Source organism: Myotis myotis, unplaced genomic scaffold, assembly GCF_014108235.1.
Source record: "Myotis myotis isolate mMyoMyo1 unplaced genomic scaffold, mMyoMyo1.p scaffold_m19_p_19, whole genome shotgun sequence".
Lineage (NCBI taxonomy): Eukaryota > Metazoa > Chordata > Mammalia > Chiroptera > Vespertilionidae > Myotis > Myotis myotis.
Genome location: NW_023416323.1, coordinates 21,050,627 through 21,067,777, shown reverse-complemented (window position 1 = coordinate 21,067,777; position 17,151 = coordinate 21,050,627). Strand labels below are relative to the sequence as shown.

General features: G+C 40.3%; 1 protein-coding gene across 1 annotated transcript; it reads left to right on the top strand.

Annotated features, from left to right (window-relative positions):
• The first annotated feature begins 6,554 nt into the window (after nucleotides 1-6,554).
• On the top strand, nucleotides 6,555-16,773 carry DYNLRB2 (dynein light chain roadblock-type 2). Its single transcript, XM_036346223.1, has 4 exons — nucleotides 6,555-6,694; nucleotides 8,901-8,976; nucleotides 15,509-15,676; nucleotides 16,518-16,773. Exons 1-4 carry the CDS (start codon nucleotides 6,692-6,694, stop codon nucleotides 16,559-16,561), a joined length of 291 nt encoding a protein of 96 aa, XP_036202116.1. The 5' UTR covers nucleotides 6,555-6,691; the 3' UTR covers nucleotides 16,562-16,773.
• Nucleotides 16,774-17,151: the final 378 nt, after the last annotated feature.

The following is a 17,151-nucleotide window of genomic DNA, read 5'->3' as shown; positions in this document are numbered from 1 at the left end:
TTCTGCTGATGTTGGCTGGAGTGTTCTATGTCAACTAGATTATGTTAGTTGATGATGCTGAGTTCTCTATCGCTGATGATTTTCTGTCTGATCCTTCTATCAGTTGGTGAGAAAGGGCCATTGATATTTTCAGCTATCGCTGAGACTATATTTACTTCTTTCAATTCCATCATTTTTTGCTTTACACAATTTGTAGCTTTGTTCTTCAATGCATACATTTTTAGGTTTGCTATGTCTTCTTGGTGGAGTGACCATTTTATCCTATCTAATAAAGAGGGAATATGCTAAATGACCCTCACACCATCGCAAAGATAGCAGCGCCCACAGCCAATGAGGGAATATGCTAATTGACTGCCACACCCTCAAAGATGGCAGCACCCACAGCCACAAGACAGCGGCACCCAGTCCCCTCAGCTCTGCCAGCATGCCTGCCTCCAGAGTACCCTAGTCCCCTCAGTCCCCCAGCTGCCCAGGGCCGGCCCAAGGTGCAGGTAACCAGGGTTGGCAGAGGCTTGTGCTGCCGGAAGTGGCAGCAGCAGAGGTGTGATGGGGGTTTTGCCTTCCCCTGATCGCTGGGTCGCCTCCTGCACCTGAGGGCTCCTGGACTGTGAGAGGGGTCAGGCCAGGCTAAGGGACACCCCCTCCAGTGCATGAATTTTCATGCACCGGGCCTCTAGTAATATATAATGTTCTTCTCAATATCTAGTAATTTTCTTTGATCTGGAGTCTATTTATCTGATACTAATGTAACCACTCTTTCTTTCTTTAGATTGTTTACATGATATACCTTTTTCCATCCTTTTATTTTCTACATGAATGTGATATTGTATTTGAAGACAGTAACTTATACACTGAATATACTTAGGTCATGTTTTTTCACCCACTGTGATGATCTCTGTCTTTTCATTGGTGTATTTGGGCTGTTGATATTTAATATAACTATTTATATGCTAGGCTGGGGGTGGCAATCCAGGCTCCCCACCTGGACTTCACTAAAACTGCTGCAGGGAGTGGGGAAGGTAACTATAACATGCAGCAGGATGAAAGTACTGACTCCCTACTCAGCCTTCTCTGACCATACCCTGGTGGGGGATGGGAGGAGTTATTAGCGTGAGAGTGGAAGTCTATACTCCCCACTTGGCCTCTGTGGCATTTGGCTGGAGAAGAGTGGTTATTTTCTAAGTTTCTATCTTATTGGCTATCCCATTCCTGGTCTTTTGGCTAGAGACTAGGCTTTTTAAAATTTCTGTGCCTGTCAACATTTCTGGGTTACCAGATTCTTCATCTCCAAGACTTGAATATATGAAGCAAAAAGAAAACCCAGGTAATTTACAATCATGTCATTCTTTGGGTCCAAAGCTCCCTAGGCAATCAGACTGATTCTCTCAGAGTCTTGTTGTGTTCCAAGATAATTTCCAGATTTTCAGTTACACATAGTGAGAGGATTAGGTAAAAGTGCATCTACTTCATCTTTCCATAAACAGAAACCACTGATCATTTTTTAAATTAATGCGGATAATCTCTGTCTTTTATAAGTGTGCTTAGACTACTTGCATTTAATGTAATAAATGATGTACCAAGATTTAATTTATATTACTTATTTTCAGGTTTTTCCATTTGCTTTCCATTTCACTGTTTTCCCTTTTATATTATTTGAACAATTTTTAGTATGCCATTTTAATTTTTCTATTTGCTGTTTTACTCTATCTGTATAGTTTCTTATTGGTTACTCTAGGGATTACATACCTCATTTTTCACAGTCTATTTAGAATCAGTACTTGAATTTCAAGTGGAATGTAAGATGCTTACCCTCATATAGGTCTCTTTACCCTCTCTCCTCTATGTTGTAGTTACTTTACATGTTACATTTGCATATTTTAAAAACCCAGAACAATGTTATATTTCTTGCTTTCAACCATTAAACATATTTTGAAGATGAAAGAGAAGAGGAACAGTCTATTATGGGCATCAGCAAATTCTTTCAGTAAAGGGCCAGATAATGAATACTTTTACAACAGTGTGGTGATTGCTGGTGGAGGGGAGGAGGGGGCTGTGGAAGAGGGAATAGTGGGGATAAATGGTGATGGACGGAGACTTAACTTGGGGTGGTGAACACACAATACAGTGTACAGATGACGTGTTATGGAATTGTGCACCTGAAACCTGTATATTTTGTTAACCAGGGTCATCCCAACAAATTCAATAAAGAGAAATAGATAGATGTTAGATAGATAGATAGATAGATAGATAGATAGATAGATAGATAGATAAAATTTTGGGGTTTTCAAGCCACACAGTGTGAGAGTAATGATTGGCAACTGCCATGGAATCTTCTAGAATGTGGGCAGTGTTCTATTTCTTGAACTGGCTGGGGGTTACATAGGAGTTCACTTTCTTGTAACTCACTAACTGTGTATTTTGTTTCATACACCTACTTTTGTTAGTAACTCACTGACCTACATTTGTTTTCTGCACCTAAACTTTGTGTGTATTATACATACCAGTAAAACTATTTAGATCAAAAAGTTTAAAAAAAATACATCAAGGACCTTGGGACTAGATTATCAGAAAAAAAGAAGGGGTACATCAAGTGCATGGGATTTACTGCACCCATCAGCCCTTCCTTCTTTTCACAAAATCGATAGATGAAGAAATATTTACAGTTTGCCCCCAATGCTCAGATACTGAGAATATCTATTTAATGCAAGGCACTGAGATGGGAATTGCTTGTGGAGCTAGAAGTTTAAAAATTGGACTTGTGAAAAAAAAGAGATTAGAGGGAGATGAGTTACATTAGGTAAAAATTCTAAGTGAATAACAGGACCAAAGGAATGAGAGAAGAAAGGGAAAGACGTTCTTTAGTGAGAAAATCAACAATACGAATTCTGGGTATTTTTCCTAAGGAGGGCATGAAGGAAAAGGAGGTTGAAGAGAAGGTAGTTAGAAGGGAGAGAGGAAAGAAACGGGAGAGAAATAGAAAGGAAAAGGCTAGAGAGATAGAAAGATGATGAGGGAGGAAGAGGAGAAGGAAGGATGAACTAAGGAAAGGACATAAGAAAGAAATGTGGTTAAATGATCCATACGGGGCACCGGGTACAAACCAGGCAGTCTACCCATATAATATCGGATAAACCTCACATAAACCCTTTAAAGTAGACATTATCTTTCCTATTTTATAAATGGGTAAGCAAAAACCCTGATAATCTCTGTTGCTCAAAGAAACACACCTAGAAACATCAACTCTAGCTGCATATAATTCCAAATTCTGTGATCTTGGAAAGAGAGGATGCCTTATGCTTACGTTATACTTGAGTTCTAGAAAGAATTACCCTCGAAGGTGTCTTTGCCCTTATAAGAAGTAGAAAATGTTTGCTCTTCTGAATCCTTAAATCTATACTCTGTAATTCTGTGGCATCGGGCCAATTATGTGAAATACTTACTGATATCACTGACATCATCTAATTCTGCCTCACTATTATAAAGGGACATTTTCAAAGAATCTAGTACTTTCTGGAGTGAAACCAGTAGAGCACTAAGAGATGTTCTGTTTAAGTTGAGAAACAATGCCTTACCTTATAAGAGAATGGACACAAAATATATTCCATTGCCCAGTTTATAGTATCTGCCAACTAGGAAAGAATGCCAAAGGAATATGGGGGTGGTGTAGAAAATTCCAAGAGAAAACTGAAGATTATCAAATTGCCTAAATTTCTTTAGGCTAAGCAGAGAGCAGTAGCAAATTATCAGAGAGAGACCTCAGAAGAAAATAATCTTATTTTGACAAAATTATGTGAAGAATTGTGGACTTTGTCTCTGTATGTACCACAAATTTGGGGGTCATTTCAGAGTACTTTCCAAAAGTATTACTCATTAGTAATTTCACTTAAATTCAAAGGTATTGAACACTTACCATGGGCCCCCAAAAAAAGGGTGGGAAAAGGAGACGGGAATGGGATAATTCACATGTGTTAAGAACGGGGTAGGGAATATGTCAGACACTGCCGGGATACTTTATATAGCACAGCTCAGGATATTCATTATAGTCCCAAAAAGGCATAAAAATTAAACGAAGCTACCTCCCAGGAATAATTAGAAGTGAAAATCAATAAGGAGAAAATGGCTCATATTCTCCTCATTGATTTCCTGTGCACAGTGAGTCAAACTTGACTGTTGGTTAGAAGTCAGTGTGGCTACTTCTTATTACTTTTTCAGCAGTTGGGCACTCCTGTCAGGGTCTTTCATGCTGGAGTCTTTCTCTGCTCTAATCACAGCTGTCAGCTATCGAACGAGTTTGACACCCTGACTCCAGAAATGAGGGGATTCACACTTCATGCATAGGAAGTCAGGTTCCTTCATTAAAGCTGATTGACATAACAGAAATGGTGCACTACCACTGATTTTTATGAGCAAAACAGATGGCTACACAATCAAGTAGGGGTCTCCTTGATCAGGAACACCCAGAGAGTGCAAAAATCAGTCATTATACAGGCAACACTGTAAATATCTATACTTTTAGTACTTAAAGTTGTAGATATAGCCCTGGCTGGTGTTGCTAAATGGTTAGAGAGTCAGCCTGCACACCGACGGGTCTTGGATTTAATTCCCATTAAAAGGCACATACCTGGGTTGCAGGTTCGATCCTGTCTTGGTTGGGGCAAGAGGCATGCAAGAGGCAATTAATTGATGAGTTTCTCTCACATCGATATGTCTCTCTCTCTATCCCCCTCCCTCCCTTCCACTTTCTCTAAAAACCAATGGAAAAAAATATCCTCAGGTGAGGATTAACTAAAAAAAAAGGTCGTATAGGCCAGTGATGGCGAATCTATGACACCTCTGACACGCGAACTCATTTTTTTGGTTGATTTTTCTTTGTTAAATGGCATTTAAATATATAAAATAAATATAAAAATTAAAAATCTTTGTTTTACTATGGTTGCAAATATCAAAAAATGTCTATATGTGACACGGCACCAGAGTTAAGTTAGGGTTTTTCAAAATGCTGACACGCCGAGCTCAAAAGGATCGCCATCACTGGTATAGGCAATCAGTCAAGAACCAGATCTGTGTACACGCGCGCACACACACACCAGACTCCTCCCCCACAATCCTTGCTGCCCATTCCAAATCATCTTGATTGGACTTTTAGGTGTGGAGTGAAAAGGACCCTAGTTAGCTATTGTGACCTGGATTTTTGAGAATCATGAGTTTCTTGGAGAAAAAAAAAAAAAAAAAAAAGAGGATGACAGTGACCAGAATCTCCTCCTCTGTGGGGTAAAAAATGAAACAGAACTAGAGCTTCTCAGGGTGTTTCTGTCTATAACTTAATGCCATAAAATGAAAGACTCCAAGTCCAAATGGACCTGCTCATCCAAAATTACCAAAAAGCTCACAACTCTTTCAGAACATCTCTGACAAGGGCCCATTCATATTCTAGATGACATTCCTAGCAAAAAGGACACCTTGTTTGGTTGGAGACAGCTTTCAGAAAATGAGACCCCAGACTGAATCAGTGTTATAGTCAGAGCCTGGACCCTTTGGGGATGCATTCCCAACCTACAACGTGTATCTATAATCAATGTTTGCCTTCTCAAACCCCAGGATTTTATGACACCAGTCACAACATTTTCTTGCTGTACTTCATACAATAGTTGGTTCCTGCCTCCCCAGCTACAAAGATATTATCAATGCCTTTCAAAAGGTCAAGTGGCTTCTGACTATCCCTAGTTGATCTTTACCTTGTCTCCCCTATCAGTTCCTTAAATACCCAGTACAATGCTCTGTCCTATGGCAATTTGTAGAAGTTCCACCACTGCCACCTGCCATTGTTCAGCGACTCAGAACTGCTGACAAATAACGGCCACAAAAGAAAGATCCGGATGAAACAAGAATCCTGACTGGTAAGCGGCAACTCAACGGAGTGAAAAGAGTGCTACAACTGGATGAGAACCCAGATGGAAGATGGTGCTTGCCAAACGTATCTATGATTGTACTATTCTATGCTGAGATACATTTCTTCTTGAATAAAAACATGGTTTTAAAACCTATCCGTGCAGGGCAAGGAAACAAACGTCACCGGCGCTGCACAAGGAAGTACCCAGAATGTCCGGAGGCCGCCAGTCTATTCCCAAGTGTCTAAAGAAGCCCGACCCCACGTCAGAGGGCCCTCCCCGTGCACGCTCCGGAGCAGGTATCCCATTGGAGAGCATAGTTTCTGTTGTTGCATTTTGTCTGCCTCCCGACGGAATGTACCCAGGGCCCTGAGGGCAGCCTGGCACGTGGTCGGGGGTCTTGACTGAGGAAGTGGCTGTGACCTTAATGCATACCTCAAGGAGCGAACGAATAAATGAGTGAATGGACGAACGAATGATCCGGAGCCGGCCTATGCCCAGCTCCAAGGCCCCAAGCGGCTCCTCGCCCTCGTCGCCCCGCGGGCGTCGGTGAAATGCGGGTGAGCGAGCGCTCCAAGCACGAGCTCCAAACTCCGCCTACGGCGGCCGGGAGGAGCCAGCCAGTTCCGGGCGGAAAAGCCACCTCCGGCTGCGGCCCCACCCTCGCGCACGCAGGCGTGGGCACCGCGCTTCCCGGAGGTCACTTCCTCCCCGTATCCTAGCAACGGCTGGAAGCGTTGTTGACAGCCCAGGCAGAGGGAGCGCCGGACTGAGAGACTGAGCCCAGAGTTTCCGCCAGTGCGATGGTAAATCTGGGGTCTTCATCTGCGACCCGGCGCTCTAAAGGCGCCGACCCGAGTGGGTCTTCGCCGCCCGGCTCCCGAGGTCCATCCAGGCCGGGCCGGGGCCGTTGCGAAGGACTGGTGTTCAGAAGCTTCTTGGAAGGGCGACTGGGAGACCCAGGGTGACCATGGAGGCGGAAAGATATCTTGGAGCATAGATATCTGAGGGGTGGCGGGGGCGAGCGGGGGGGGGGGGGGGGGGGGATTTCTGGAGGTGATACTTGGTGAGAGGAGATATCCAGAAAGAGAAGATACTGAGGGGATTAAAAATCCTGTGTGGGATGAGAGATTTCCACAGCGAGGAAAGTGTGAAAAGGAGCGAGATGGAGAGAAAAATCATCCTGACGGAAAAAGAGAGGGGACAGGAAGCGCAAGGCAATGGAGAGAGGGGAGAAGGAGATATTGAAAGAGAAGAAAATTAAATAAAAAGAAAGAAAGAAGGTGAAAAGGGAGGAGAGAAAATAAATAGGAAGAGAGTGAGAGAAGGGGAGGAGGGGGGAAGGAGGGAACTGGAAAGTTTGAAGGAAGGGCAAGGTGACAGCAGAGTTTTGAGAGGAATGAAAGGGGGGTGAGGATCAAGAGATTGTAGCGGGAGGGCTCAGAAATCACGAAAGTAGAAAACTGGGAAAAGAAGGAAAATCTGGAAGTCTGGAGAAAGCAAAGAGAAAGGGGTTGGGGAGAGAAGTAAAAGAAAAAAGGAAAATGAGGGCAGTGATCTAAGGGGCTGTGGGCGTTGTCTTAGAGATGGCAAAAATGTAATAAATTATTGATCCCCTCTACAGCTGTTAGCTTCAAATGCAGTGTTTCCCAAAGTGAGATGCAAACATTGTTGCTATGTGAGATGGCTCAGAAACACCAAACAACAGAGTAAATCACATCTGAGAAAGTTATTCCTTTTTCATTTAATTTTCTTTTCAGCCTTTAGACCATATCCAGGAGAAAGTTTCTGACAATATTAGGTCGTTAGGCCGCTATCATTTCACAATTTCAAATTTTCACTAAAGAATAGACCTCAGGCTCAGAGGTTTCATTAGGGTAGAATATAATAATATTTGCCCCATTTCTTTCTTGGTTATTTCTGTTTATGACCAGATTTCCATTTGATAGTGATGTAGTTTCCTTTGAAAATTTATTCAGGCTTTTAGCAGTAAGATAATTTTAAAGAAGTGCTAGGTAAGTAATATAGATGGCATCCCTAATGTCAAAAATTGAGAATCTAGTCCATAAATGACTGAAATTCAGAAAACACCTGTAGAGTGGTAACAAAAGAGGAAATAAGTTTTCCCACCCACGTAAGGTGCAAAAGAAAACTGTCTTGCCTAAGTAACATAATGTTCACTTGTACGATGTTGGGAAGGGAAAAAATATCACAAAACCTCATCAAGAGACTCTACAGAATGATGTTTAAATTCAGAATATCCAGTGATTACTCAGTTATGAACAGATGCAGGTTTGGAAAAGATCATTCTTGGTCTGGGCATTTGTAGAAGGCAAGAAAACCACTACAATATAGTTCATACATAAAATTCATTCAGAAACCTGAGTTTAAACCCAATAATGTGGTTCCAATGCAACCATTCATGGTTGAACATTCAGCTTGCACGGAGAACCAGGCCATAGTTACCATGAGATTCTTGGAATCTTGAAATATGTTTTTACAGAATAGCCTCAATTTAATCATCTGAACTTCCAAATATGTAACATTTTGGACTGAAAATAAGATTTCTCATTAAGGGATACTTTTAGACAGAGGATGGCAATGATATAGCTCTATAAATATTAAAATACTATAACGTAGAAAGGGAATTTTTTATACAAATATGGAAAGACCAATGAGTGAAAGATGGTAAGGAGCAGGTTTCTGTCCAATATAAAGAATGCTTTGCCAGTAAATAGATAAACATGGAGTGAGCTCTTGTGAGGCAGTAAGCTTTCTGACTCTAGGAGAGTTCAAGCCAAGAGATTTGTCAAGGTTGTCTGCCGGGGGTCCTATGTAGGCCTGTATATGGGACTTGTCAATTTCAAAGCTCTCTTCCAAAAGTCTGAGATTAGTATGTAATACCTTAAGTTAAAGAGAGAGGTGGGAGCTACCTTTCCAAATATTATTCTCTTTAGGATGGGGGTCACCACAAAGAATCTTTTGGTTAATTTCTTTCCTGATCTCTTCCAGGCAGAGGTGGAGGAAACCCTAAAGAGGATACAGAGCCATAAAGGGGTGATTGGAACGATGGTTGTAAATGCAGAAGGTAAAGTCATCACGGGCTTCCTTCTTGACTTGCAGAAGCCAACCAAGCCCCTATTGGTTGTGCCACACCCAAGCCAAGCATCTTAGAATTTGGAAATCAAAAGCACATTTAGTATATTTTAGCTATAACATTTACTTATAAAACATCTATTATCACATGCCAACCACTCTGCTAAGAACTATGGATATAAATATGAAGCAGACATGTCTAAAAATGTCTACATATTGCTAAGAGACACTGTTGCCTTGTCTAATTTTGAAAGCTTTGTTAAGTGTCTTTTAACATTTCAGGTGTACCAATAAAACTTCTTTATTGAAGATAGGGAGAGTATCATTATTGGCAGTTTGTTTTTGTTTTAACATCATAGAGGGTACAGGGTTTCAGTCTTCATTTTAAATGAAATTGCTCTTTTACCACATTTAATAAAATCTTTGAGAATTAGTTGTAATTTCTAGTGTAGTCTTTGTGGTTATAGTATAAGAAGGGCTACTACATTTCCACCTATGAAATCTGTAGACTTATCCCAGAAACTGACTCTCACCCCACAGTCCCTGTTAATCCACAGAGCATTTCTCTAGCACATTGCCTGCCTCAGGCTCAGCTATTACCTCTTAAAGGCTTTTGCTCACTTCATTGCTAATTCAGGCATTTGTAAGGGCAAGAGGTGCTACAAATCCCAGAGTATTAGTTGAAATAAGAGTAGTTACTTTATATAATTGATGGTGCAGCCATGGGATTGGCACATTGCTAACTCAGTGCTTGGCAACAGAATCTCAACACTAATCATTGTTTGGGAGCAAATCCATCAATATTTATTGATGGCTTTAAAACGCAAACAACTAAAAGTCTGTTTAAACTCTGACCTTCAATCCCTTATTATTAAAAATGGAAAATCACCCACTTTACTGATGGTTGTGATAAGTGAGGTAATAACTGTCAAGTGCCTGCCACAATACCCAACACTTAATAGAATTATAAATAAATAGTTCTGATTATACAGGGATTTTTAATTCATTTGTACCAATAAAACATATGATGTGTTTCACAAAATAAAATTAAATTAAACATAACATCAAATGAATATAATAAATACACTCAACTAGAGTGATCAGGAGGAGTGGATTTAAGATCAGCCCTACAGGTACGTCCAGATTTATGCCTAATATTTCCAGGAAGCAATCCAACCCTAGCGCATGGTTCTGGTTAAACTGATTTTAGGTCCATGCATTTACACAAACTCTGCCACACACCCTCGGATGGGTTAATCTTCGTCATTCCGCAGAGGCACTATATTCCTTTCCTTTGGCTGCCATAACAAAGTACCACACACCTAGTGGCTTAAAAAAACAGACAGTTATTCTCTCTTAGTTTTGAAGGCTAGAAGTTGAAATGAAGGTGTCAGCAGGGCCAAGCTGTCTTTGAAGGCTCTGCAAGAGCATCCTTCCTTGCCTGCCTCCCAGCTTCTGATGGTTCCCAGCAATCCTTGGCATTCCTTGGCTTGTAGACTCATCCCTCCATTCTTTGCCTCCATCATCCTTTCCATGTCTCTTTTTCTCTTCTTAGAAGGACACTGGTATTGGATTAGGCTCCACCTTAATCCAGTGTGACCTTATCTTAACTAATCACATCTAAAAATACCCTATTTCCAAATAAGGTCACGTTCTGAGGTTTAGGGTATACCTGAATTGGGGGAGGGGGGTCAGGGGAGACACTATTCAGCTCAATACAGGTGCATTCACCTGTGACATCCAGGTCAGCTCACCTATGTGTTACTTTGGAAGATCTTAGTCTAAAGTAAGCAATCCTGGCAATATGCATTCAATGTCTGAACAATGTTCTACCCTTTGATCTGTAATTCCACTCCTAGGAATTTGTCCTAAGAAGTGATGAGGGAAAGATTAAATCCAAAGGATAATCAGTGAGGCCTAATGTAGAATACCAATAAATATATCTATTCCAGCAATTTTCAACTGGTGTCCCTCAGAATTTTTAAAACATGCAATACCTGCTCTTTTCCCCTAGGGTGTCAAATAAAGAAATGACAACAGCCAACACAACAATAGCCATCTGGTGTGAATGAATCAAAATTAGACCTATTTTTGGTCAGATTGGCAAAAATATATTTTTTGGTGTGCCACAGAATTTTTGTAATTAGTTTATATGTGCCATGAGATGAAAAAGGTTGAAAATCGATGATCTCTCCCAACAGTAGGGACATTTTAAAATTAATTATGTAATATTTACTTGATGAAGTATTTCTTAAAATGTTGAAGAATTTTCAGTCATGGGAAACTATTCACAATAGTGGATGAAAATATCAGGAAACATAGCAGTTCCCAGCATTTTCTAATAAAAAATATAGTCAGGCACACATATACACTTAAAATAAATATGAAAGAAAAGGCAGAGATATGGTGATTATCTCTAAGTGATGGAATTAAAAGTGATATTTACGTTATTTTTCTGGGGTTTCTCAACACTTTTCTCATCCAGACAACAAAATATTATTTTTAATACCTATTAACTTCTTCTAATTAACCTCTATTATGATAAGGTTGTGTTAGGATTCAGGGCACTCTTCTGAAATCCAAATTAACCTTTTACCCAAAAATATAAATAGGGGCTTATTTTTATGGTCATATTATTAATAACAGAGTATATAGCAAGGATCTTTATTAATATCATGTGGTATAAGTTGTATGACCAGAATGTAATAAAATACTCCATTTCAACAGCCTACTCAATTTTAGATGAAATTGTCATTTATTATAGTGCAGTTTTGTAGCTTTCAGAAGTCCCATGAAATTTGATTCTGAAAATATTTAGCTAAGATGGTGTTTTGTGGTCTTATTTTCTGCTAATGATGTTAGTCCACTAACTCTAGGCAAATCATTTTAACTTTCAGGTAGTTACGTAGGCCCTCTACTATGTTTATGCACTGAGATCTTTTCACATGCCATATTAAATAGTTTTTTGGTGTCACTGTTATGGAAACATATACTTCTTATTCAGGAAAATAAAGTAGACTACCATTTTAGTCCAATGCTGAATGGTATAGGTTTTTGTTAGAGAAGATTCTTTGGTAACATCGATTTCCCATTTATAAAACCATTCATTATTTATGAGCTTACAGCACTGATCATTGAATTAGATACTAGTGAATATGCCTGTGTGTATATAGGGTATCTCCAAAAATGTATACACACACTTTCAACAATTATAAAGACAGTGTTTATTAAAATACACTTCATTTTCAAAATTGAGCTATCAGCTGTTAAAGTGTGTATACATTCTTTTGGGACACCCTGTATATGTATATCTGTCACATCTGTCATATATTCTTATGGATGTAAGCCTGATTTCTATAGGGTCTTAATTTGAAATGTTCTTGACATTTCTAACAATCTATCCTTTGAATTTCATTAGATTTTATCAGCCTTTCAGCCAACTCCTTTTATAAATGTACAGCAGAAGAGTACCAGCTTACTGGGATCAGACAGAATCATTTTAAAGTAGTGTAATTTTAGGAATTTATACTACACATATATGCAAATGTGAAATGGCATGCACAAAGACGTACTCTGTAGCCTTGTTTATAGAAGTCAAAGATTGGGAACAGCCTAGATGCCTGTCAGGAGGATGTATTAGATACCAGGTATATATATTACAAAGCATCCATTTGACAGTCATATTACATAGTCATTAACATGAATAAGTGAGCCTTATGCATACTGAATGGAACCGTTTCCAAAGTGCATTAGATGAAAAAAATTTAAGTGCAGAATAGAGAATGATACAATCCTATATAATAAAAGGCTAATATGCAAATTAACCAAATGGCAGAGTGATCGGTCACTATGATGCACACTGACCACCAGGGGGCAGACACTCAATGCAGGAGCTGCTTCCTGGTGGTCAGTGTGCTTCCACAGGGGGAGCACCGCTCAGCCAGGAGCAGGCTCATGGCTGGCCAGTGCAGTGGTGGTGACAGGAGCCTCTCCCGCCTCTGCAGCAGCCCTAAGGATGTCCAACTAATGGCTTAGGCCCGCTCCCTGAGGGGAGCAGCACAGGGAGTGGTGTGGGGAGCGGGCCTATGCCGTTAGTCGGACATCCCCCGAGGGCTCCCAGGCTGCCAGAGGGATATCTGAATGACTGCCTACTTAGGCTCTGTCCCCTGGGGAGTGGGCCTAAGCCAGCAGGTGGACATCCCCTGAGGGGTCCTAGATTGCAAGACAGTGCAGGCCAGGCTGAGCCCCCCCCCCCCGCCCCCCAACCCCTGAGTGCACAAATTTTCATGCACCGGACCTCTAGTTAAAGAATACAAACACAAACCTACTTGAATAGGCTGGAAGGATCCCAAAGAAACGGGGAGCAGTGGCTACCTCTCAGAAGGGGAAGTGGGAGAATTTCACACCACGTGCTAAAATTACTTCCTAATAAATTATTTTTTAATTACCTTGCATGGTACCAAGCAGGAGCTTCATAAATATTTGTTGATTGATTTTTCTCAAGTGTCTATAGGGGATATGAAAAACTCCAAGACTTTCCACAGTGTGCACTTACTATTCAGAAAGGCTAACTGTTTTTATTTATCGCCTTGGATCATGAATAGACTAACTAAGTAGACCTGAGCAGCTGATTCATATCTTGTCATCTGCATTTTAAATAATTTATTCTGATTGTATTTCTTGTGTTGACACTGAGCAGTGCAGACTTTAAGTAGTCACTATTTAGGATGCAAAATAACACTGTTTCTCAAAGGTGCTCTTACAAGGTTGAGTGCTTGCTACATTCCACTCTCCTGCTTGTGCCTTGGGATGTTTCATCAGGTGTGAAAGACAACACTGACTTCTGGGGGAAAGTGGCCAAAAAATAATAATATAAAAATTAACAAGTGTATATACAACCTGATTTGTTGAGTAGGTTTTCCTGTAAATATTGTCCTGGTATTGCTTAGCAAGACCTACCTATTCTAGAGATAATCATCTTCTTAAAAGAGAAAGCAATTAATCTATTTCAAAGTCAGAATTGAGGCTCTCAAAGGGTTTCATGAAAAACTAGTAAAATCCCAAGTTTGTAATTCTGGTCCACTCTTGAAGTGCTCATCTTGAGAGTTTCTGAAGTTACATTCTCAGAGGGGAAACCAAGAGTCACGCTAGCCTCTTTTATTGATTGTCCTCAATTCAGCTACCTGAGGAGTCTGACAGTAATCTCTAATTCACCTTTGTCACCCTAAATTAAAGACACATTTGCAATTCAGATTCCTGGGATTCCCTGGCTATGTGGTAGTCCTCAAAATTATAAGAAGGCCGTTTCTGATTAGATACAATACATGCAAATACCTAGCACAGCACCTGTTACTTAATAAGCACTGAGCACTGAGTGACCCGAATTAAGCTAGACTGATCTGAACTGAATTGAATTATACTTGCATATTTGTCTGTCTAGACGTTTCCAGTTAAATTAATAGGTTCTGTTTTAAACACGTATCATGGAGCAGTAGAGCACACAAGTAGCCAAATTTAATAATGCTTAACCCAAGAATGAGTGCAAACCATGAAATGCCCAGCAAAACTTCAGTGTCTTTGTTGCTGTGTTCTCCAATATAAAATTTGTTTTTCTAAATACCGAATGTTACTAAGAAATTTTGAAAATCCCTTTTGATATGCTGTCTATCATGTGCAGTGATATCTCTTTCTAACTCTGGCCTCGGAAGAAAATTAGCATCATATCACAGACCAAGCATTTCAAAGCAGATTCTGTAGACAGGACACTTGGGGGAATTTGTTTTGTCTAGTAATATGCTCACCTAGTACTGAAACAGTTAACAGCTTCCAAAAGACCTGTGCACAAAAACATTCATCACACCATTAGCTACAAAAACAAAGACACGATACCTAATAATCCAACAGTAGGGATTGATTATGATATATTCATATAAGAGTAAAGGGTACAGCCATTCAAAATAATATTGATGACATGGTCACCAACAAGGACAACCTGTATGCTGTCATTTAAATGAAGACAAAAACAATTATCAAATTTGTAATTATAATTTGACCCAAGTATTTTTTTTATCTTCACTCAAGGTTATATTTAGAGAGAAGGGGAAAGAAAGAGGAAGGGAAGGAGAGAGAAAGAGAGAGAGAGCAAGGGAGAGAGAGAGAGAGAGAGAGAGAGAGAGAGAGAGAGAGAGAGAGAGAGAGAGAGACATTGATGTGAGAAACATAGATCAGTTGCCTCCCATATGCACCCTGACCAGGGACCCAACCTGCAACTTTTTGGTGTAACAGACAACACTCCAACCAACCGAGCCACCCAGCCAGGGCCGACCCAAGTATTTTTTTTAAATCTATGTAGAAACAAGAAGATTGGGAGAAAATAAACTAAAATTGTTACCAGTGGGTAATACCAGCCATCACTTTTTCTTCCTCCTAACAATTATAAGTAGTTCTCATATTTCTACAATGTTCATTTTACTTTTATAAACAAACAAACAAAAAAATTAACCCCAAATTAAATCTTGTACCAGGTATTCCGATTCGAACAACCTTGGACAACTCGACCACAGTTCAGTATGCAGGTCTTCTCCATCAGCTGACCATGAAAGCCAGGAGCACAGTCCGTGACATTGATCCTCAGAACGACCTCACCTTTCTTAGAATCAGATCCAAGAAACACGAAATCATGGTGGCGCCAGGTACTTTGGCATTTTATTTCATATATAAAGCATCTTCCTACTCTACCGTATAAAAAAAAAGCTTTGTTTCAAAGAACAAGGAGTATAGATTTTAATATGCACTATGGCACATAATATTCTTCAATTACAAAATGAAGACATGTTTGAATCTGAAATTTTCCACTTGAACATTCTGTGACATTGGTGAGGCATCTGACCTCTGAAGAAGTTGGATTCTGCCCACTTGCATTTATTATTAGTAATCAAAACATTAAGGTGAACTTAGCACACCGATTTTCTGGAAAGCGGGAGAAATGTCTCCTGCCCAGGGGATAAAGTAGGGGTGGGCCACAGGCCTGTAGTCTTAGGCTCCCCCTTGGAAGAGCTCACACTCCCCTGGCCTACCTAAAGACAGCAGCCACCAAAATGCTTCTTTCCCTGAAGGAATTGCATTTCCGGTGTTGGTCGATGCCAGTGTAAAACAGGACTCATGCTCCTAGATCTAGTCTAGAATGAAATTCTCCATAGCAGCACACCTGTATGATCAGAATTCCCCATAAACTAAGTAAAGCTTTTTCTCACCCTGGCTGCACATTGGAATCACATGGAGAGCTTTACAGAAATAATGATTGATGCCTGGACTTCACCCCAGACCAGTGAAACCAGAATCTCGGAGGCTGGGCCCCAAGTAATGGTATTTTGTGGAAGTTGGACAGATGATTCTGATGCAACCAGGGTGGAAAACCATTGGTCTACACAAGGTCCAAGTGATGTTTCAAAGAGAAAAAGCAGATTAGCTGATGTATCCACTTATTACATTTAATTTTTAGAGTTGATTAATTCTGCCCATATCTTTCCACAGATAAGGAATATCTTCTGATTGTCATTCAGAACCCATGTGAATAGCCCTGCTACGTATAGAGCCAAGCCCATCCTGTGACGCTGGGTTGAAAACACTTTACTCTTTAATGATTACTAAGACTCTATTCCAATAGAACTGATCTTTTTTGGACATTCTTTTCTATTTTTACATTTAAACTATTGTACATGTCTCATTTAGTTCCTTTTGAATGTATTGTAAAGTTGTGATTTAGCTACATAATAAAGAAATTCTGGTATGTGTGTCTCTTTTCTTATAATACACAAAGTAAAAGAGTCTAGTGAGAAGACAGCCTTCCTTATAATAGCCTTCCTTTTAGTTGAGAAGTGAACTGTCACCAAGAATCAGTGGAAAATTAGAATTTTGCCCATTTTGTTGACATGCCAAAGGGATGCAGTGGGGCCCTGCAGAGCTACAGGGCAGTCCCTGCCCTCCAGGAGTGTTGGGTGCTTTCCCAGGTTCAGGGAGGACAGTGAGAGATCAGAAGGGTTGTTCTCAGCTGGGCCAGCACCACCGCCAAGCACCGCCTCCCATCCCTTGCAAAGCCCCTCAAGATTGTGCTTCGGCCACACCAGCCTGGGGACCAGGAGCAGGTGTTGGGCAGGGTGCACACTTC

Coding starts and splice junctions, on each gene's coding strand:
- DYNLRB2 (XM_036346223.1), top strand. Junction 8,977..15,508: donor GATGGTTGTAAATGCAGAAG/GTAAAGTCATCA, acceptor ATCTTGTACCAG/GTATTCCGATTCGAACAACC. Junction 15,677..16,517: donor CGAAATCATGGTGGCGCCAG/GTACTTTGGCAT, acceptor ATCTTTCCACAG/ATAAGGAATATCTTCTGATT.